The 24496-nt window shown below is 41.3% G+C and overlaps 1 protein-coding gene across 9 annotated transcripts in view; it reads right to left on the reverse strand.

Moving 5' to 3' along the window:
- Positions 1 to 24496, reverse strand: part of LOC147026311 (breast cancer anti-estrogen resistance protein 3 homolog) — a 212911-nt gene that overhangs the window by 13053 nt on the left and 175362 nt on the right. For all 9 annotated transcript variants that reach the window (XM_085881597.1, XM_085881599.1, XM_085881598.1 and 6 more), the window contains 2 exons: positions 14742 to 14932; positions 4066 to 4181 (listed from right to left, as the gene is read on the reverse strand). In XM_085881597.1, the coding sequence (XP_085737723.1) occupies positions 4066 to 4181; positions 14742 to 14932 (307 nt within the window). The remainder of the gene's footprint in view (positions 1 to 4065; positions 4182 to 14741; positions 14933 to 24496) is intronic.

A 24496-nucleotide genomic window follows, 5' to 3' on the forward strand; every position in this document is an offset into this window, starting at 1 on the left:
TCAGCCGTGTTCCCCATTACGGGTTACAACGTACGGGCTTCCAGATAGTGATGACTTCGTGTATTCTAATAATTTCTCGATTTCTTCTGCGCATTTATAGATAAACACAATGCCCCTAGTTATGATTGTTTTCATATTAGACGGTGCATACATTTCGGTAACATCAGAGTGCTGTTATGCTCCGAACCAGGAAGTAATTTTTTTTCTCTCTTCTCTTCTATTTTTGTTTTTCCTTGCGACGACATTACGAAAAGGTAAAATACGTTGGCGCTAATTGAATAATTGGCCATTAAAACCTAAATTGCGAATCATCGTAACTGTGAAATGCGAACTTCCGCGCCACGCACGTACGGGCACGCGAGAGTGAAGAAACGGCCTGTGTGGTTGTTGTTTCTTGCTCGCGGTTGGAATATTTATTTATTTATTTATTTTTACGGGCACGTACTAGTATTTAATGAATAAGATATAAGGTTCACTTGAGTGACCCAGCAGTATTGGCGGCGGAGGTTTTGCACTCTACCGAGAGCTCCTCCTCGAGTTATCCTCCGCCATCGAAGATCGGAGGTTACTGTTTTCACCCTTCTGTTTGTTTGTTTGTTTGTGAACAGTCCATCCATTGGGACCATACTCTGTGCAGAGCATTGGTGCTAAGCAGTCTCCTTGGCTATTGGGCACAATCCTGGACGGGTCGCCACTCCGACACAGTATACCAGCAAGCTGGCACTCATTTTGCCGACCTCGAAAGGATGACAGGCAGAGTCAACCCCACCTGGTATTAATTCAACAGCTGAGTGGGATTTGAACTCAGGATCTTAGGATCCCAAGCCCACCACCCTAACCATTAAGCCAACACCAGGCATGTGAACAGTATTACGGAAAAACTCCTGGACGGATTTCGACGAAACTTGGTGGGGGCGGGGGGGGGGGTTCGGTATGGTCCAAGGATCATACCATTAGATTTTGCACTTGGTCCCCCCCCCCAAACAATTGTTAGAGAAAAAAAAATTTTTTTTTTGCATTTATGCATGTTTTAAGTGATTTCCAACCTCCCCACCAAAAAAATTGTTCGAGAAAAAAATATTTTTTTTGCATTTCTACATGTTTTAAGTGATTTCCAACCCCCCCAAAAAAAATGTTGGAGAAAAGAACTATAACTGTCAGCAATTGTTGACGTCATCTATCTATAATTCCAGCAATGTGTGTGTGTGTGTGTGTGTGTGTGTGTGTGTGTGTGTGTGTGTGTGTGTGTGTGTGTGTGTGTGTGTGTGTGTGTGTGTGTGTGTGTGTGTGTGTGTGTGTGTGTGTGTGTGTGTGTGTGTGTGTGTGTGTGTGTGTGTGTGTTTGTGTGTGACCGCTGTTTCTCGACAACCGCTGGTCCGATCTAATTGGAACTTGCCAGATATATTGCTGGGGACCTGAGGATGTGCCTTTTCAAGGTTTGATATTAATTGGACAAGTGCTTCCCAAGTTATGGCCATTTATTTACCAAACCAATGACAAGACACGTTGTTGCATGGGTGTGGCCGATGGGGAAGGGAAGCTCAGCCGTGTTCCCCATTACGGGTTACAACGTACGGGCTTCCAGATAGTGATGACTTCGTGTATTCTAATAATTTCTCGATTTCTTCTGCACATTTAAAGATAAACACAATGCCCCTAGTTATGATTGTTTTCATATTAGACAGTGCATAAATTTCAGTAACATCAGAGTGCTGGTATGCTCCGAACCAGGAAGTAAATTTTTTTCTCTCTTCTCTTCTATTTTTGTTTTTCCTTGCGACAACATTACGAAAAGGTAAAATACGTTGGCGGTAATTGAATAATTGGCCATTAAAACCTAAATTGCGAATCATCGTAACTGTGAAATGCGAACTTCCGCGCCACGCACGTACGGGCACGCGAGAGTGAAGAAACGGCCTGTGTGGTTGTTGTTTCTTGCTCGCGGTTGGAATATTTATTTATTTATTTATTTTTACGGGCACGTACTAGTATTTAATGAATAAGATATAAGGTTCACTTGAGTGATCCAGCAGTATTGGCGGTGGAGGTTTTGCACTCTACCGAGAGCTCCCCCTCGAGTTAACCTGCGCCATCGAAGATCGGAGGTTACTGTTTTCACCCTTCTGTTTGTTTGTTTGTTTGTGAACAGTATTACGGAAAAACTCCTGGACGGATATCGACAAAACTTGTGGGGGGGTTAGGTATGGTCCAAGGATCATGCCGTTAGATTTTGCACTTGGTCCCCCCCCCCCAAACAATTGTTAGAGAAAATTTGTTTTTGTTTTTTTGCATTTCTGCATGTTTTAAGTGATTTCCAACCTCCCCACCAAAAAAATTGTTTGAGAAAAAAAATATTTTTTTTGCATTTCTACATGTTTTAAGTGATTTCCAACCCCCCCCAAAAAAAATTGTTCGAGAAAAAAAAAATTTTTGCAACTTTTTTTTTCAACAAAATTTCGATTTCTTTTTTTTTTTGCATTTCTACATGTTTTAAGTGATTCCCCCCGCGCCCCCCCCCCAAAAAGATGGACAAAAGAACTATAGCTCTGTCAGCACTATTGACATCATATTTAATGAATAAGATATAAGGTTCACTTGAGTGACCCAGCAGTATTGGCGGCGGAGGTTTTGCACTCTCCCGAGTGCTCCCCCTCTAGTTGTGTTGTTTTTGTATTCAAATTACCTTTGCAAAATTTCTTTTTTTCCGGAGTTGTCACATTCTGTTTGTTTCCTTAGCTATTGGTAGAACTTTTTCAGGTTGTTTTCAAACTGTTTATTTTGATTTCTTCTATTGTTAGCCTCATTATTGTTTTTTATGTTCCCTGCTATCTGTTGTATTTGGAATTTATTATGGGCAGCTAATGGATCTAATCCATTGTTTTCTATGTTATAATTATTTTTTATTTGTGGTTTATTGTGAGGTGTGTGCGTGTGTGTGTGTCTGTGTCTGTGTCTGTGTCTGTGTCTGTGTCTGTGTCTGTGTCTGTGTCTGTGTGTGTGTGTGTGTGTGTGTGTGTGTGTGTGTGTGTGTGTGTGTGTGTGTGTGTGTGTGTGTGTGTGTGTGTGTTGGCTTGTGTTGGTTTGTGTTGGCATGTGTGCGCATTTTGTTGATGTGTTTGTATTTTGTTGTGTGTTTGTGTGTGTGTGTGTGTGCGTGTGTGTGTGTGTGTGTGTGTGTGTGTGTGTGTGTGTGTGTGTGTGTGTGTGTGTGTGTGTGTGTGTTGCCTTGTGTTGGTTTGTGTTGGCATGTGTGCGCATTTTGTTGATGTGTTTGTATTTTGTTGTGTGTGTGTGTGTGTGTGTGTGTGTGTGTGTGTGTGTGTGTGTGTGTGTGTGTGTGTGTGTGTGTGTGTGTTATGTGTTTAGACGAATAAAAATATGGTCCAACCTGCATTTGATTACCTGTTGAAGATTGCAGAAGAATGAGAACACAATATGACAGAACAAAACTGGAACAGCACTCGGTAAAGTGCGGTGTGCAAGCCAGGCTGAAAAGTTTATGTGTTGTATGCCACTGATGGGTTTGATCTGAATCCAGACCTGAACTAAAATCGAATCGGCTTGTTCTTGTCACTAAATCAACTCATTTACGAAGTTTGGTCATAAACTCGTCCACAACTTTCTGATATAGGAGCACTAGCCTCAGAAGGGAGGGGGGGGAGTAGCATTACATTAGCGTGAAAGGGGGGGGGTGGAATAAAATCAGCTGTGAAGCACACACACACACACACACACACACACACACACACACACACACACACACACACACACACACACACACACACACACACACACACACACACACACACACACACACACACACACACACACACACACACACACACACACACACACACACAGACCTGGGAAAGCTCCATTCCACTTTCTGAAACCTGCATAAGGAGATAACCAACGACACACACAGACAGTTACAAAGCCCTGTAACGATCTAGCAATGGGGTCCAGTAGCTAATGTTGACCCTATTAATGTACTCTGTCATGGTAATATCCAGCAAGATCTTATTCCACAATGGAGGGTGTTACGAACAAGTGCTGCAAGCCAACCTCTCCAAAAGGTCGAGTCTGAGCTGCTTCCCATGAGGTAGAGTGATGAGTTCCAGGCCAGAGTTTACCCCCATCTTTCTCTTCACATTGTCTGATACTTCAGTAATACGAGCCACCTGCCAGAAACATTGTTATCAGAGAAGCTCAAACATCTGTTGAATAAATTGCTTGTTTGAGTGACAACCTTTATTTTTTTTTCGTTGCCAAGTCCAATGGAAGAACTTACACCTGCATCACAATTTAAGGATAAACGAACTCTTCAGCCAAAAGTACCTTTACCAGGCCTGTTCGTTGCACGAGTACATTCGTTTAAACTCTTTTTTTTTAAAGCTTTTGTTATATTGACATGAGATATGCAGCACTGTATGTGTAAAATGATATTTCATGAAACGAGAAACACCCGGAGCATTGGCAAGTCGTAACACATATGTACATACATTTCAGATGTTCATACACACAGCAAGGATACATACATGCATACATACAAACAAACACATGCATACATACATACATGATACATACACACATGAGATACATACATACATGATATATACATACATGATACATACATGATACATGGTACATACATGACACACGCATGATACATACATGATACATAATACATTATACATACATACATGATACATGCATACATACATGATACATACATACATGATACATACATGATATATACATGATACATACATGGTACATTCATGATACATACGTACAAACATGATACATACATGACACACACATACATACACGATACATACGTACACATATGATACATAAAGGATACAAACATGCATGATACAAACATGACACATACATACATGATACATACATGTTGCATGCATGATACATACTTGTTACATACATGTTACAAACATGATACATTCTTGATACATACATGATACATGCATACATACATGATACATATGTGTTACATACACGATACATACATGGTACATACACACATGATACATACATGATACATACATGATGCATACATGATACATACACGATACATACGTGTCACATACACGATACATACATGGTACATACATGCCACATACATACATGATAATACATGATACATACATACATGATACATACATGTTACACACATGATGCATACATGACAATACATGATACATACATACATGATACATACGTGTTACATACACGATACATGCACGATACATACATGATACATGCACGATAATACATACATGATACATACATGCCGCATACATGATACATACAAGTTACATGCATGGTACATACATGATACATACATACATGGTACATACATACACGACACATACATTATACATGCATGATACATACATGATACATTCTTGATACATACATGATACATGCAGGATACACACATGATACATACAGGATACATACATGGTGCATACATGACACATACATGATACATTTATGATACATACATTCAGGATACATACATGATACATATGTACATACATGATACATGCATGATACATACATACACGGTGCATGCATGTTAAACACATGAAACATACATGGTACATACACACACATGATACATACGTACATACATGATACATATATGATACATGCATGATACATACATGTTACATTCTTGATATACATGGCACATACATGGTACATACGTGATACATGGTACATGCATGATACATACATGCATGTTACATGCATACAAGTTAGATGCATGATGCATACATGATGCACACATGATACATACATGTTACATACGTACATACATGATGCATGCATGATACACACATACAAGATACATGCATGATACATACATGCTACATGCATGATACATTCATGACACATACATACATGATACTTACATGCTACATGCATGATACATAGACATGTTACATACATACATGATACATACATGGTACATCCATGATACATACATGTTACATACAAGATTGATACAACTACACCATCTCAATCACAGAAGTGGAAGGTATGCAGTCATGTGGATTCTGATATGCTCCACCAATGTCCTTGTGTTTCATGTACAAATACATTGATGTCTTAGTATCCTCTTCTTGCAGGTGTTTTCCATGCAGACTTTGACAGGACTTTCCAAAACGAACAAATCACTGAATGCAAACCACAAAATTGTACTTTTGTGGTTCCCTGCTTGGACACTGCAGAGCAATAAATAAATATATGTACATAATGTATTCAAAAAACATTTTAATGTAAGTTATATGAAGCAAACTCCTTCAATATCTAATTTCAAGGGGCTGTCTGCATTCATAAAACAAACAGGTGGTTCAGCTTATTATTCCAATGCAGGTGTTGGCAGTTCCAAACGACCTTATTATATTTATTCATTTTATACAAAGAGTCAAGACTTGTGGAAAAGATAGAACACAGCAAGAAAAGGATGGAACATAATTAAAAGAACAGCAGAAAGAGAGTTTGGGGGGGTCGGGGTGGGTGGGGGCATGCATACCAACAGCAGTATTGAGGGACAAAATAGAGGGAGAGTTGGAGAAATGAGTGCAAGAGGGGAACAGAGGGTGAACAAGATTGATACAACTACACCATCTCAATCACAGAAGTGGAAGAAAAAAACTGCAGACTTGGAAAGAGGTGTGCTTGGGGAGGGTTAATTGGGGTAGAAAGATCATGGTTTTGGATGGGGGATGATCTGAGAGAGTGGTGAGCGCTGTCTTGAAGCCCTGGAGGGAAGAATGACATTGAAGGGACTGATGAAGTTGGTTCCACAGGTGGGGGGGGGGAAGAGGAACAGCTTAGTGGAGGTGAGTGGTGAGCCTGGATTTTTGGAGTTTCACCAGAGATGGGGTTACTGGCAGAACCGGTGAGCAAAAGATCAGTAAAAGAGCTTGTGTGATACTTAAATAATTGACCTTTTGCACTGACAAAGGGTTAATGCTCCAAATACCATCTGCACCTCGCTTCCCACAGTTGGACACGTATTCGACGTCTTTCAGTTGATAAAATCAATCGGTTAATTTGTCCGCCGGGGAAGGCCAACACTAGACTTTGTGAAGACTAGTTCCTTTCAGATTGGTCAAACCAGCAGCTTGACCCGATTTGAACTTGACATCCTCTGGGATCTTAACCTCCACATGTAGTAGAGCATTACGGACAGATGAATTGGCTTTATATAAACATGGCAGCTGTGAGATGAGCCATTATGATTTGAATTTGAGTCCAATCCCAGTGTGACAGCTAAAACTCAGCACATGTTGGAATCATTATCCTTTCAAGCTCTTGCTCTCTGTCACGAGCTCCAAATCATAAATATTATTCATTATATTTACCCACCCTACAAGTGGTATGGAATGCGAATTTGAAGTGGAGTGCAATCTTTGCAAAAGGGAAATAAATGACTAAATTGATACAGCCGTAATTTCAGGGTCTAAATTGGTTTGCCATGTCCATGTCTAAATTTGTCTAAATTGGTGCTGAAGTATGTATGGAGCAAGAGGACCTTTGCAGCAATACCAATTACGACACTCGCTGGAACACTTACCTCCACATATCTGAGAAGGTGAAGAGTTTACGTTTTGTATTCATCGATGGGCCAGATCTGCATTGAGACCTTAAACAAAATCTAATTGGCTTGTTCTTGTCACCGACCCAACTCATCCACAAAGTTTCGTCCGAATCCGTCCATAACTGTTTGAGATATCGTGCTGTTTATAGTTTTTTTTGGCCCCATCTCTCAATGGTGAAGAATCACTTAAAAAGTTAAGCACCGGATCTCGATCTTCACCAATATCGAATAATTTCGTCCTTGTCACACACCCAACAGTTGCACCATATTTCGTCAAAATCTGTCCATAACGTTTTGAGATATCCTGTTCACAGACAGACAGGCAGACAAACAAACAGGCAGACAGGGGTAAAAACACAATTAAAAAATATGGACACATATCTTCAATATTATTACAAATTTGTGTTTGAAATTGTGATTTGAGAAAGCTTGCCAATGATTTAAGTGATCTGATACCTTTTGCAACCCACTGTGTATACAGTATAATACATATATATATATATATATATATATATATATATATATATATATATATATATATATATATATATATATATATATATATATATATATATATATATATATATAGTGTCCCAAAAAAATATACAACTTTTAAAATCCTTTGTTTGATCCTCAAAAAGCAGTAATTTTGTCACGAATGCTTCATTTCATTTTGCAGAGACCCTGAAATTTATTTTGATCCCAAGCAAGCGTCAGAAAAATGCCAACACTGACCGTACAACAACGGACAAAAATTGTTGAACTTTGGCACCAGACGAAAAGTGTCATACAGGTGCAACGTCTTTACTCGAGACATTTTGGTATCCACTTGCGCCATGCACCAAACTTTCGGACAATAAAGTGCAACATCGCAAAGTTTACCAATGTGGGAACCATCTGTGACCTTCACAAGGGTCACAGTGGTCGGAAGAGGACAGGTCGTAGTGAAGAAAATGTGGAAATGGTGAGGCAGGCGGTCGTTCAGAGTCCAAAAAAATCGATTCGACGACTTTCTGCCGAGACAAACATTCATAAGAGCACCGTTCAGAGGATCCTTCACCAAGACATTCATGCCTTTCCATACAAAATTCAAACGGAAACGGTGCTTACTCATCAACAGAAACGCAAACGACTAGAGTCACTAGACTTTGCAAATTGGTTCTCAGGAAAGTTGGAGGAAGATGCAGACTTCCTCAAAAAAATTCACATGACGGACGAATGCCATGCTCACTTCACCGGGGAGGTAAACAAGCAAAACTTTCGGCACTGGGGAACTGAAAATCCTGGTAATGCATCAACTGAACTGGTGCCTCGATCTGTTCTCAAAGTCACCATGTGGGTGGCGGTGGGTTGGTATGGGATAATTGATCCATACTTCTTTGAAGATGACCAGGGACGCACTTGCACGGTAAACCAGAGGAACTATCGCGAAATTATTCAGGAATTCTATCTGCCTGAGCTACGTACTCAGGCCCGTAGGAGAAACAACCTGATCCAGATGAGAACCCAGTGGTTCCAGCAGGATGGGGGCACCGCCCCATACAGCCAGGGAAACAAGGCGTTTTCTCAAGCAACATTTTGAAGGCCGCTTTATCTCCCTCTACGAAGACGTTGAGTGGCCACCGTATTCCCCTGACCTTACTCCTCCAGACTTCTTCTTGTGGGGGTATCTCAAGGACAGGATCTCTGGAAACCCTCAGCCTCAGACTCTTGATCAGCTGAAGGAAAACATGACAACGCGTTTGCAGGCAGTGATCGGACAATGTGGAGCCTACGTCGAACATGTGGTCTAAACGAAAACGACGATTCTATACCAAAATTTAAATTTTGGTGGAAATTTTGACATTGGTACAATAAACTTCAACCTTTCAGCTTTCTATCCAGCCATATATCTTTTTAAAAAATATATGTTATGACCATCCTCTTTGCAGATGAAAAGTTGTATATTTTTTTGGGACACCCTGTATATGTTACCATCGACATTCACGGGCGGTCCGCACTATATGCACGAGCGCGCCCAAGATGCCATCGCATATGTGCGGAAGTATGGCAGACCAGATCTGTTCATAAGCTCCACTACTAATCCGAAATGGTCAGAAATTACAGAAAATCTTCGACCGAAACAAACAGCATCAGACCGGCCAGATATCGTCTGTCGTGTTTTTCATTTGAAATTGAAGAAACTGATGGATCTGTTGAAGAATGGAGCTTTTGGCGACGTGCTGGCATGGCTGTATTCTATCGAATTCCAGAAAAGAGGGCTCCCTCATGTGCACATACTACTCTGGCTGTCCCCAGGAAGCAAAATCAGACCCCACGATATTGATCAAGTCATATCTGCGGAAATACCATGTCCGGATTCGGAACTTCAACTGCACGAACTGGTGAAATGCAACATGATCCATGGACCATGCGGCCCTTTCAACAGAAACAGTCCATGTATGAAGGACGGATCCTGCTCAAAAATGTTCCCGAAGGATTTTATGGAAGCGACGGAACAAGGGCAAGATAGCTATCCCAAGCACCGCAGGTGCACCCCAGAGGACGGAGGGAATATAATCACAATCACCAAGATTGTAAATGGACAGCGTATCGAGCACGTTATAGACAATCGGTGGGTTGTACCTCACAACCCTTGGCTTTTAAAACAAATGAAGTGCCACACGAATGTTGAAATTTGTACTTCAGTCAAAAGTGTGATATATGTGTTGAAGTATGTAAACAAGGGAAGTGACCAAGCGATCTTCACTCTTGAATGTGGACAAAATAATGATGAAATACAACAATATCAAGAAGCCAGGTTCGTGGGTGCCATGGAAGCTGCTCACCGAATCTTGGGCTTCCCGATGCATGAACACCATCCACCACTGATGCTGCTGGCTATCCACCTGGAGAATGGCCAGCGAGTGGACTTTGACAATAGCAATGCTGATGCCCACACCGGAGCGGGACCACCAAAGACAACTCTGACAGAATTCTTCACCATTTGCCGTACGGATGAGTTCGTGAAAACTCTCACTTATCACGAAGTTCCAGAGTATTACACGTGGGATTCTTGCAACAAAAAGTGGAATCGACGCAAGAGGGGAATTCCAGAACCACAATTCCCTGGTGTATTCAGAAGCCCTGCTATCGGTAGGGTTTACACGGTCAATCCAAAACAATCAGTGCTATTTTTAACGCATGCTGCTTCACCAGGAACATGGTCCGACATCGTTCGAAGATCTCAGGAGTCATGAAGGTGTAATCCTACCAACTTTGAGAGGCATGTCTGGCGAAGGGACTTGCAGAGGATGACAACCATCTACATAATGCCTTGCGAGAGGCAACTATTGGATAGAGCCCGGAAAGTCTTCGGAAACCCTAACCCTAACCCTAACAAAAAAAAAAAAAAAAAAAAAAAAAAAAAATTGCAAATCCTCAAATATGTATATATACGAGGTGTGTTCAAAAAGTATCCAACCTTAATTTTTCGTGCGTAAACAAATTAAGCGAGGGAGGCGATCCTAATCCGTATGCGTGAATATTTTCCCGTCTGCAGAAACTGTCAGTCGCCGATGAGTGAGGAGGTGTAAGTGAGCGCCGTCGGATTTTCGTTTTTGACAAAATGACGGAAAAACTTGAACAACGCGACTGCATCAAATTTTGTGTAAAGCATGGCGATTCCCAAGTGGAAACGATCCGCAAGATTCAACAGGCCTTCGGGAACGAAGCAATGGGAACCACACAGATAAAAGAGTGGTACAACCGCTTCAAAGATGGTCGCACATCAGTGGAAAGTGAAGCACGTTCTGGTAGGCCCTCAACATCCCAAAATGAGATCGTCATTAACCAAGTGAGGACCCTGCTGATGCAGGATCGTCGAATCACGATCAGAGAACTTGCAGACGAGGCGGGTGTCAACATTGGATCCGTTCATTTCATTGTGACTGAGGATTTGGGCTTAAGGAGAATCTCAGCGACGTTCGTGCCAAAGCTGCTTACGATCGAGCAGAAGCAACTCCGTTTGGAGATCGCACAGGACATGCTGGAGACTGTGAACAGCGATCCCAACTTCTTCAACACAGTGATCACTGGCGATGAGACCACAGTGATCCGTCATTTTGTCAAAAACGAAAATCCGACGGCGCTCATTTACACTTCCTCACTCATCGAAGGTCTGTCGGCGACTGACAGCTTCTGCAGACGGGAAAATATTCACGCAAACGGATTAGGATCGCATACATACGTGCACCAAACCACGCCTCCCTCGCTTCATTTGTTTACGCACCAAAAATTAAGGTTGGATACTTTTTGAACACACCTCGTATATGTATATATATATATATATATATATATATATATATATATATATATATATATATATATATATATATATATATATATATATATATATATATATATATATATATATATATATATATATATATATATATATATACACACACCAGCAGGGATACCCGTGCTCCGTCCCGTGGATGACGACAGGTCTGAAGGAGTATGTCACAGTTAATTGTAAAATTGTAGAGGCTGCCACCATTATTTTTTTTCATGACCACTATAATATTATATTTTCCCCGCCATGTTTTATATGTAGAAGACTCGAGTTCAAAAATGTTAAGATTTATTGCCGCATCAGATAAAAAACCGTAATGCCTCAACAATGTGAGGCTGGTTTCATGTCATCATTTGTGACTTAATTTATACGTCGGGCATAACCCAGCCTGGCCCAGCGTATTTGATTTATTTACGTCTGTTATCTGATAAAAAAAAAATTATGTTATATTATGTATACGAAGTTACAACGTACCTACGCCCATAACCATTCTATAAAATATCTACAGAGCCCATAACCATTTAATTATAAAATATTATACACATACGCCATACGCCATCTCCATTCTATTTATATCTGTAATATGTATATATACAAACCAACACCACCATTTTTTTTATTTCCCACCACCATTTTTATTTTTCACCAGCAACATGAGGAAACATGTATTTCCTTCATCGCACATCCTATTCCCGTTTATGAAATAACTGAAGTAGCTCAATAATTTTAGTGGAATGCTCGAGGATAAACAATATTTGATGTCTTCCCCTCTGGGGCCAATATGTATAAAGCCTCCGATGATCCCACTCGCAAGAAAGAAATGGTTTAATATTCGCAATAGAGAAATCAAACCCGATCGTGTTTATACACCGCACAGCGTTTAATATTCACAACAAAGAAATCAAACCCGATCGTGTTTATACACCGCACAGCGTTTAATATTCACAACAAAGAAATCAAACCCGATCGTGTTTGTACACCGCACAGCGTTTAATATTCGCAATATAGAAATCAAATCCGATCGTGTTTGTACACCGCACAGCATTTAACAGCGAACGTAGTGAGCTTCATACTCAACGCGTGCAGATGAGAGAATAGTAAACAACAACAACAACACAATACCCTGGCAATTTGGAATCCGTGTCGTCGGCTATGACCCTTTTGCTTCTGGTTTTTGTCATGGGAATGATGCGTCCCTGGATATAAAGGCATCGTCGGAGACATGAAAGACCCAAATATCAGACAAGGTGTATATTTCCTCGACTGATTTTAATAAAAATAACTCCCGCATCATCAAAAAATAATTTTTAATCGTGATTTACATTATTTGATCGCTGATCCCGAATCCAGGCCAAAGTGATGTAAAAATGTTATACAGTAACAATAAAAATGGTTTTTATAACCATGGTTATAACAATAATGAACCAAGAAAATGTTAATAAAATATGACTTACAGATGATTATTATATCATTATATGGTATAATATACATACGGTCATTTTTGCAAGTGTGTCGAATGCATAAGTCATAATTTGGAAACCGGGAAGTTGGAAGTCATTGTCTTCAATTGACTGTAGTATTAATTTCTCATTCTCTAGCAAATTCCGTTGGTCCCATGTCAATCGGCTGAACTTGAAAAATTAGCGTGATGGAATCAGGTGATGATGTCATAATTCGGAAACTGGGAAGTCGGAAGTCATTGTCTTCAATTGACTGTAGCATTATTTTTTTCATTCTATTGCAAATGGCGTTGGCCCCATGTCAATCGGCTGAACTTGAAAAATTAACATTACGAAATCAGGTGATGACGTCATAATTTGGAAACAGGAAGTCGGAAGTACAATTCTTTTACATCGGGACACTCCCGGGTACATGTTCTGTCAGCATGTGAGGTTTGGTGAGGATGAGTCCAGTACTTTTCACGTGCATAGGTCACAGAGAAACACACACACACACACAGACAGACAGACAGACACACTTTCAAATATATGTGTATATATATATATATATATATATATATATATATATATATATATATATATATATATATATATATATATATATATATATATATATACATACGTATGTACTGGCAGGATATGCTTACACATTGTAAGCACTTCAATATTATGACAAATTTGTGTTTGAAATCGACACATTCAACAGAATTTTTTCAGTGATTCTTCACCATTGAGAGATAGGGCCAAAAATTTATACATAGCAGGGTATTTCAAAAGGTTTTGGATGGATTCGGACGAAACTTGGTGGATATGTTCGGTGTGTGTCAAGGACGAATTGATTGGATTTTGGTAAAGATCTGAATCCGGATCTGGATACGAGAATTATTTCATTTTCAAAGTGATTCTTCACCATTGAGAGATATATAGCATGATATTTCAAAAATGTAATGGACCCGATATGTTCTGTGGATCAGGCATTACGTGGCGGAGATATGCTCTCTACCGAATGGCCTTCTAGTTTATGAACTGATTATAATGACACAAACTATAAATGAAAAAGCTTCATGTAATATTTTGAATATTCCTAAAATGAGTTTAAAAGATGATGAATTGTAACTAAACAGCTACTTATCATGGTAAAAGTATGTGTAAAGGGTATTTTCTGGGTAAAGTAGATTTAAAGATGGAAAGCTAATCATAAAGAAAACATTGTTTTAGCCAATCGGAAAATGGTGGACAACAAGAGAAAACAAGTATTTTCACAGAGGTGACATTTATTCAAAGCAAAGCACCAATGAGAGCAGATACTCACCCGTACGTCCATCTTGAATATGTGCTTTGCTATAGTGTGAGGATTGTGGGCTATGAACACTTCTTTAACTGTCCGAAGCACATTCCGATCCAATGGTTTGTTCTCAGATGGTAATAGTATCGACGAGAAATAATTGGGCTTGAATGTGGACGAAGTCTCAATCTCGGGGCAACAGAATTCTTCTGACATTCCTGTTAGGGGAAGATACACATTGGAAACTCTTCAGTACACGACTGACATTAGAAAATATGTTTTACTGGCAGAGCCGACCCATCGCTTCGCTAATGAACAAATTCGTCATCGTGTTTGTCAAAAATGCTTGCTCATCAGAAGGAAAGGAAGACAAAGTTACCCGTGCACGCGCGCACGCGCACGCACGCACGCACGCACACACACACACACACACACACACACACACACACACACACACACACACACACACACACACACACACACACACACACACACACACTTCAGTTTATAAAACATGAGGAACACCTTCTTAATATTGAGTTGCACCCCCTTTTGCCCTCAGAACAGCCTCCATTTGTCAAGGCATGGACTCTACAAGGTGTCGAAAGCGTTCCACAGGCATGTTGGCCCATGTTGACTCCAATGCTTCGCACAGTTGTGTCAAGTTGGCTGTAGTGGATCTCGACTCCAAATAGCTCATTCCATCTCATCCCACAGATGCTCAATTTGATTGAGATCTGGTGAGTGGACAGGCCACTGCAGTAAGCTGAATTCACTGTCATGTTCGTGGAACCATTCCTGGACAATTCTAGCCTTGTGACATGGGGCATTTCCCTGCTGAAGAAATCCATTCACAGATGGACACACCGCTGTCATGAAGGGATGCACCTGATTGGCAATGATGTTCAGATATCCTGTGGCATTCAAACGTTGCTCCACTTTTATTAAGGGTCCATTGTGTGCCAGGAAATCACACCCCACCCATCACACCACCACCACCAGACTGCAATGTTGAAACACGACATGACGGATACATGTACTCATGTGGTTTTCTCCATCCCTCAGTCCTCCCATCAGCGTGAAACAGCTGGAACCGGGATTCATCAGACCAGGCCATGTTTTTCCAATCCTAGTGTCAGCATTTTCGTTCCTTAGTCCACTGCAACCACAGGTTCTTGTATGTTTTTCTGAAAGAAGTGGAACTCTGTTCGGTTGTCGGCAGCTTCATCCCATTTGTGTCAAGGTACGATGAGTTGAGCATTCTTTTATGAGTCTTCCGATACTAATGTTGAACAGGACTGTCAGTTGATGAACTGTAGCCGTTCTGTTTCTCTGCACAATTCATGTCAACCTCCTTTGGCCTCTTTCATAAAGGAGCCATTTTCAACCACTGGCCTGCCATTGGCTGGATGTCCTTTGAGTGGTGGACCATTCTTGATACACACGGGAAAATGTTTAGCGTCTAAAACCCAGCAAATTTGCAGTTATTGACACACTCAAACCAGTGCACCTGGCACCCACTACCACACCCCATTTGAAAGCACTTATATTTTTTTTAGCTTGTGCATTCACCCTCTGAGTGGCACACACAATACAATCCATGTCTCAATTGTCTCAAGGCTTAATAATCCTTCTTTAACCCATCTCCTCCCCTTCATCTACACTGAATGAAGTGAATTTAATAGGTGGAATAAATAAGGGATGACAGCATTCACCTGATAAGTCTATTTCATGGAAAGAGCAGGTTTTCCTAATGTTTTGTACACTGAGTGTGTGTATATCTATATAGAAGTAAAACTCTCATCTTCTATATATGTATGTATGTATGTATGTATGTTCCCGAAATACAGCCAAAACGGTACACGATAGCGCAAAAATTTTCAGCCCACCTTACTCACCATTCTTCTGTGGTGTGCATTATCAAGTTCCGTTAAAATCGGGCAAAGAAAAAATTATTTAAAAAATCAATTCCTGATTCAGTCAAGTTCTCTTCGGGAGAATTTGATCAATGCAAACAACCTCAGGGGTATAGTTCGCTGGAGCTATCTCTGTTTTTTTCTTGAAATGATTTATTTCAAAATCTCAATCATTGAGTATCGACAAAGAACGATTTATTTATAAGCACAAAAAGAACATCGCCATTTTGATCTAATACTTCCGTGTTCATCGATATATTACTAAAACTCATCTTGTATGTATGTACGTATGTTCCCGAAATACAGCCAAAGTGGTGCACGATAGCACAAAATTTTTCAGCCCACCTTACTCACCATTCTCCTGCAGTGTGCATTATCAAGTTTCGTTAAAATCGGGCAAAGAAAAAATTATTAAAAAATCAATTCCCAATTCAGTCAAGTACTCATCGGGAGTATTTGCTCAATGCAAAAAACCTCAGTGGTATAGTTTGCTGGAGCTATCTTTTTTTTTTCTTTTCTTTTCTTTTGAAATGATTTTTTTTTATCAACCGCTGTCACAACGGGAACCTAACGGCTTCATGGGTCATCTAGTGTGTGTGTGTGTGTATTATATATATATATATATATATATATATATATATATATATATATATATATATATATATATATATATATATATATATATATATATATATATATATATATATATATATATATATATATATATATATATATATATATATATATATACAGTGTTACGGCTGTGGAAATTCGCAAACCACCATTCAGGTCCCGTAGGTGAGATAACTCTAAGTATATGTGTAGTTAGCCCCAAACCCGTTGTTTAGAGGGAATTTATGTGATTCATTCGGGCTGCGATGCTTTGAGATAGCCGTTTTTCTGTTCTATCTTGATTTTGAACCAACCACGTCTCAACCGCCATCACACAACAACCACCAACCACAACGCCGCTTCACAACAACCACAACCACACCTGCCTCTCAACAACCACGCCATCCTCACCACTCCGCCAGCAACCGTCAACATCTCCACGGACACAAAAGGGGAACAACAACTCCCACCCCGATTTCTCTGGTAAACAAGAATGATGGTTGGAACTCAACTCCCACCCTGATTTCCCTGGTAAACAAGAATAACGGTTGGAACTCAACTCCCACCCCAATTTCTCTGGTGGAATGTCCCCCCCCCCGTGTGCCGCGAAGGGAGGGGCGGGGTGCCGGGGAAATAAAAGGGCGCACGGAGGCGCCGCTGAGAAGAGGACAGAGGAGGTCAGGTCAGGGCGGTCGGTGAGAGTGTCAGTGTCAGTCGGCGGTTCATGGTCTTCTGCCCGTCTGGGTCTTGGAGAAGCGGTCCGTAGAGCGACCCGCTCGTTGGAGCTTGCAGTCGGTGGAGAGTCCGGACGTCGCGGAGGGGACGCGGACTGGAGGCGCCGCTCTGCAGCTGTGTCGCGCGGACCTGCGCGTTCGTACAAGGAGCGCCGGAGAGAGCTCGCCTACCATCGCATCGCGAGGGTGCAGGTAACCTGCAACGGTCTCGTGGGACTCGTTCGGTCTGCCAAGTTCCACGACATAAAGGCCTACGGGCCCCGTCTGCCCGCTTGTCGATGAGGGTGGCTTCTTTCCTTTGCTTTTGAGTAAATGTGTGTTGGCGCCGTCTGTAAAGTAGAACTGTATTAGTGTTGCCGTGTGTACGCGTATTCGGTTTAACTCTTGCTTTCGCTTTATATGTGCATTTTGATTATTGTGGCTGTATATACGTGCTTTCCGTGTGCCGCGGAAAAATGTGCAATGTGTTGAACTTTTTTCCCGTTTCGCTTCGTCTCATTCCTTTTAATTGACCCTCCATCCTGCTTCACGTAAAGGGTTCGTAGTGGGCTTAATACGCCCGATAATTAATCGGAACCGTCGAGGCCGACGATAACACCGCTCGGTTATCACTGTAGCACGGAACGGACCGCTTAAGCGGTTCGTGTCCGGAGTCGGCCTGTGGCGTGGTGCGATCGCCCGGTCGGCCATTCGCGCAGGTACTTATCGAATTTGGCGAGCGACCCTATCCTGCGCGGGTGGGCAATTGGCACGATCGTGGTGAGGTTGCACCCCCACCCGTGACTAGCTCCCGACGTTGGTCCGAGAGGGTCATGACTGAATTGTCCGTCCGGTGGGCGATGTGCCGCGATTCGAGTTACGTGGCCGTCTGTACGCCGGCGGGCGCGACTTCGCAACAATATATATATATATATATATATATATATATATATATATATATATATATATATATATATATATATATATATATATATATATATATATATATGCACACACACACACACACACACACACACACACACACACACACACACACACACACACACACACACACACACACACACACACACACAACATGGCCAAAAGTATGTGAACACCCCTTCGAATTAGTGGATTCAGCTATTTCAGCCACATCCATTGCTGACAGGTGTATAATATCAAGCACACAGCCATGCAATCTCCATAGACAAACATTGGCAGTGGAATGGGCCAGACTGAAGAGCTCAGTGGCTTGCAACGTGGCACCATCATATGATGCCACCTTTCCAACAAGTCAGTTCGTCAAATTTCAGCCCTGCTAGAGCTGCCCCTTTCAACTGCAAGTGCTGTTATTGTGAAGTGGAAACGTCTGGGAGCAACAACAGCTCAGCCACGAAGTGGTAGGCCACTCAAGCTCACAGAAAGGGACCGTCATGTGCCGAAGCGTGTTGCGTGGAAAAATCGTCCGTCGTCGGTTGCAACACTCACTTACCGAGTTCCAAACTGCCTCTGGAAGCAACATCAGCACAAGCACTGTTTGTCGAGAGCTTCATGAAATGAGTTCCCATGGCTGAACAGCCGCACATAAGCCTAAGATCACCATAAGCGTCGGCTGGAGTGGTGTAAATCTCACCGCCATTGTACTCTGCAGCAGTGGAAACGTGTTCTCAGGAGTGATGAATCACACCACCATCTGGCAGTCCGATGGATGAATCTGGGCTTGGCGGAGAACGCTACCTGCCAGAATGCATAATGCCCATTATAAAGTTTGGTGGATGAGGAATAATGGTCTGGGGCTGTTTTTCATTGTTCCGGCTCAGACCCTTAATTCCAGTGAAGGGAAATCTTAACGCTACAGCATACAATGACATTATAGACGATTCTGTGCTTCCAACTTTGTGACAACAGTTTGCAGAAGTCCCTTTCCTCTTTCAGCATGACAATGCCCCCTTGCACAAAGCGAGGTCTGTCCAAAAATGGTTTGTCGACATCGGTGTGGAAGAACTTGACTTGCCTGCACAGAGCCCTGACCTCAATCCTTACGAACACCTTTGGGATGAATTGGAATGTCAACTGCGACCCAGACCTAATCACCCAATATCAGTGCCCGACCTCACTAATGCTCTTGTGATTGAGTGGAAGCAAATCCTCGAACCACCCGCCCCCTCACTAACAGCCTGGCACATACATATATATATATATATATATATATATATATATATATATATATATATATATATATATATATATATATGTATATATATATATGTGTTGGCATATCGAATACAAGACTCATTTATATGAATCACACTCTTACACTGTTATTTTATTTTTATACTTCCCTGTCATGTCATGAATTTACTGATCACCCTTCGTGAATCAGTGACAAACCAGAGAATAAAATAACTGGTTTATGCCATTACATTTCACTGTAAAAATATTGGTATTTGTTGCAATTTTGTTCATTATTTTGACTTCTTCTGGTGTAAACAGAAGCTTAAAATCGTTGTTGATTTTACGCTGACTTGCTCAAGCAATCAAATTTCTTAATTGTACTTACTGGTTGTTGTCAATATGTCCGTTCAATCACAAAGGTCTTCTGTTTGATTAAGCATCCACGGTGCTTGTAGTTTCTTCATCAAGATCTGGTTTATTTGTAAGCTTGCTTCTGACTGGATTTTGTGATTACTTCTTCCCTGTTTGTTCAAGTCAAAGTGGAATGTGTTTGAATGCCATGTGATCAATGGTAATTATCTCTACCCCTGTAACACAGTCAATTATTGTTATCTCTTTGCTGATGACTCCACCCTCTGCCGTGATATCTCTCATCCTTCAGATAGGCAGACGGCATATATATATATATATATATATATATATATATATATATATATATATATATATATATATATATATATATATATATATATATATATATATATATATATATATATATATATATACAGAGATGCCAACTTTTGGAAATCAGAATTAGGGAGGATTTTCAACCGACACACCAAATAACGTGCGCTGGCAAGCGCATCTCGGCGCGGAGCGCTCGACCCTTGCGGCGGGGTCCAGGGCCCGCCTTGGGCCCTGGAAGCTCTGGGGTTCTAGACGCTCTCTAGTACCCCCTGAGCCCTATTTTGGAGCATTTAACATGTTAAGAATTCCCACTTTTTGAACAAAAAAGGGGAAAATTGTGCACTTTTTAATGTTACATGTATGTTAATATTAGTAAGTTAGGGGACAATCAAAGATTAACAAAAAGCACAAAAGAAGCAATATTTTTCTTACCTTACTGGCTGGTACTACTGCTGCTTGCTTTTTCCATGGCAGCTTTGCTGAGTGACAGCTGTGTGGCTCTTTTAGCCCTTCTGATTATGTATTTGCTGTATTCTCTCTGGTAGCAAGGGGTGCTATGAGCTAGTTTTTCAATTAAGAGAGCTTCCAGGGTTTTGACACTCAAATTGGGACGAAATTCAGTATGATTCTTCCGTACAAGACTGAGTGCCCGCTCACATGATGCGTTCGAATGAGGAATGACCAAGATTCCCTTCATCACTTTGCTCAAATTAGGATACTTCTTGGCACCAGTGCAGGGATCTGTGAGCTGTGAAATCCGATGCCACTGCTCATCCACTCTCACTGTCTCAGTAGCAATTGTAGCTATGGAGGCGTCTGCCTGGTAGTGAGCAAATTCACTCTCAAGACTGTCTATGTCACTATCACCGCCACTGAACAGACAGGGGAATTTCTTGATGAAAACTCCACAGTCAAACCCCACTTCTTGGTGTAGCTTAACATCCAGCACCTGAGCATGCTTGGCTAATTCATCATCTAGTGGCCAGGTTTTGAAGATATAATTGCAGGCTTTCACATAATATGAGCAAACTGCACTGAAGAAACCTTGGATGTCTGACTCACTCAGAGTGAAGGTGGATTTCTTGAGACTCCTTTGTTCCCTTATATACAGTTTGGCATCGTTCCCAATCATGAGGTCCTCATCATTCTTCTGATGATTTCCGTCAGAGAAGGGTAAATTTACCAGAGGAACTGATGACACCGATGGTTTCAAAAACCGTACGAAGATATCTTTCAGAAGACCATTCAATTCTCCGTGCAGGAGATGAATACAGGGTTCGTCTCTTTGGAGGAGAAGATTCCCCTTCTCAAAAAGCTTGTTAGCATATCGAAGGAAGAAACAATGGAGTTTTGTTTGTGGAGACAAGAACATCCTGTTGACACGTTTTTCTCTAGATTCCTGCACAGTGTTTGAGGAAGATGCGCTTTTAGTTGTAGAACTCGTAGTACACTTAGCCGCAGGGCGATCACACTTGCGTTTACTGCCAGCAGAAGAGGTCAAACTCGTAGTACCAGATCCAATTTTCCGTTTGAGGAGAGAGCTTGAGGTAGGTGCAGCCAAGGAAGAAGACCTCTGATTCGAAGGTTTTGCTGAGCTTCTATCAAGTGATTTGGCAAAAGCAGAACTTAACTTGGGTCCTTCTTTGCCTGTAGATGGGACTATCACAGTCTTTCTCGACTCTGAAGGGATCTGCTTTGTAGATGAACGTGATGAAGGGCCGGTGATGCTACCTGCTCTCAGCATTGGTTTTGGTGCTGTCCCTGCTGTCTTCTTCGCAGCAGATACTGCAGTGGTAGTGGTGAATGCTGCTCCACTAGTGCTTGATCCTGCAGTGCCAGTACTGGCAGTAGATACAGTGCCGTCCTTCTTGCTCGTTGTTAGAGTCTTGGCTACAGTTGGTTGCATTTTTCTTCGTACTTCTTCTTTGAAGAAGAGGCTAAGTGGCTCCCACTGTTCAATCAGCCTGTCTAGGCACTGACCAAGGGACATCCACCTTGTTGCGACATGCTTCAGAATCTTGTGTGTCGGGGCATCACAGAGTTCTTGCAGTGCTTTCACTCCTTTGACGCGCTTACTACTTTTGTCCAAGTAGTAGTAAATATCGATGAGAAAGTCATCTAATTCAATGGGTAAGGCCTGAGCCGCCTTCTTGGTCAGACAGTGCATCATATGGCAAGGGCATCCCATGATGTAGCACTCTGGATTTTGTTTGTGGATATAAGCAGCGACTCCTTTGTGCTTGCCCACCATGACAGAGGCATTATCAGCACAAAAGGAAACACAATTTCCCCACGGAATTTTCCTGTCACTGAACTCATGATCAAGCAGTTTGAAAATGTTTTCTCCAGTGGAATCTTGTTTGCATGCAGGCAAAATCCTTAGCAAACCTTGCTTCACAATCCCAGCACTGTTGTCATAGTACGAAATCAGGACAGGATATAGCTGGGCCTCACCACTGTCATTGCTACCGTCTGTAGCTAGGCTAAATGGAGCTAGTCTAGCAATATCGGCAATAGATGAAGCAGTAACATTTGACAACTCACCAATTATTGCTGAAGTTTTTGTTCTTGCACATCCATACTTTGAAGCAACTTTTGAATCTGGAAACATCTTTTGAAATAGAGGTCCAGCATGATCTGAGACTGATATGGGCAAGTTATGTTCCACAATAAATCCACTAAAGAGAAGTTCCGCTCGGGTAACATCCTCTTCCTCGCTTGTCCCTTGTTTGGTGAAATAATTCAGAAGTGTACCGGTACTCGTGTCGAAGATCTCTCCTTTGCAATGTCTGTGTGCCGTTTGCTTCCAACGTGCTTTCGAATATCATCGCGACCTCCGTGCTCAACTGAAATATCAACGCTGCATACTGTACAATACGCATGATGAATTCCTCTTTCAGACTTTCGAATACACGGGTATTGGAGACTGTATTCGGTCTTGTACTTCTGAGACCATTTCTTGGTCTTCGTAGCTTCTTTTCTGCCATTTCGTAATCAACATCGAGGGCTTGAAGCATCGGTAACTTCGAAGTCGATGTTCCACAGCTGCAGCGCGACTCGTAGAACTCTAGCGGCTGTTAAACACCGCACGGTGGTCGCGACCGCCGGGCTGGTACGGGCCCAGCTGCATGCAGTGAGCGTATCGCATGCATATACACTGTGCATACATACCGCATGCACTGTATTGCACACATACCGCATGCACTAAATCTCAGTGCATGATCGCATAAGCGAGATCCAGACCCAATGTTTCGCTGCTCCTCATTTGAATTTGCAATTTTTACGTACAATTTGGTAGCAGCGAACGTTATGGAGTTACCACATGCTATACGTAGCAGACGATGCTTTTCATTCAATTCTCATACTAGTACATTCTGATTAGTGAACAGTGCAAAAATATCAAAATTTCGGGAGGATAAGGATAGTGATCGTAAGGGCGGGAGTTTGGGTGAATTTTCGGAAGCCTCCCGATGAAATCGGGAGGGTTGGCATTGCTGATATATATATATATATATATATATATATATATATATATATATATATATATATATATATATATATATATATATATATATATGTATATATATATATATATATATATATATATATATATATATATATCTCAACCATCTGGTGAACCCTCCCATCTACTTTCTTACCAATCCTCTTGAAGAAGTTC

The sequence above is a fragment of the Eptatretus burgeri genome, chromosome 5, assembly GCF_056783735.1.
Source record: "Eptatretus burgeri isolate ZD-2024b chromosome 5, Ebu_testis_v1, whole genome shotgun sequence".
Lineage (NCBI taxonomy): Eukaryota > Metazoa > Chordata > Myxini > Myxiniformes > Myxinidae > Eptatretus > Eptatretus burgeri.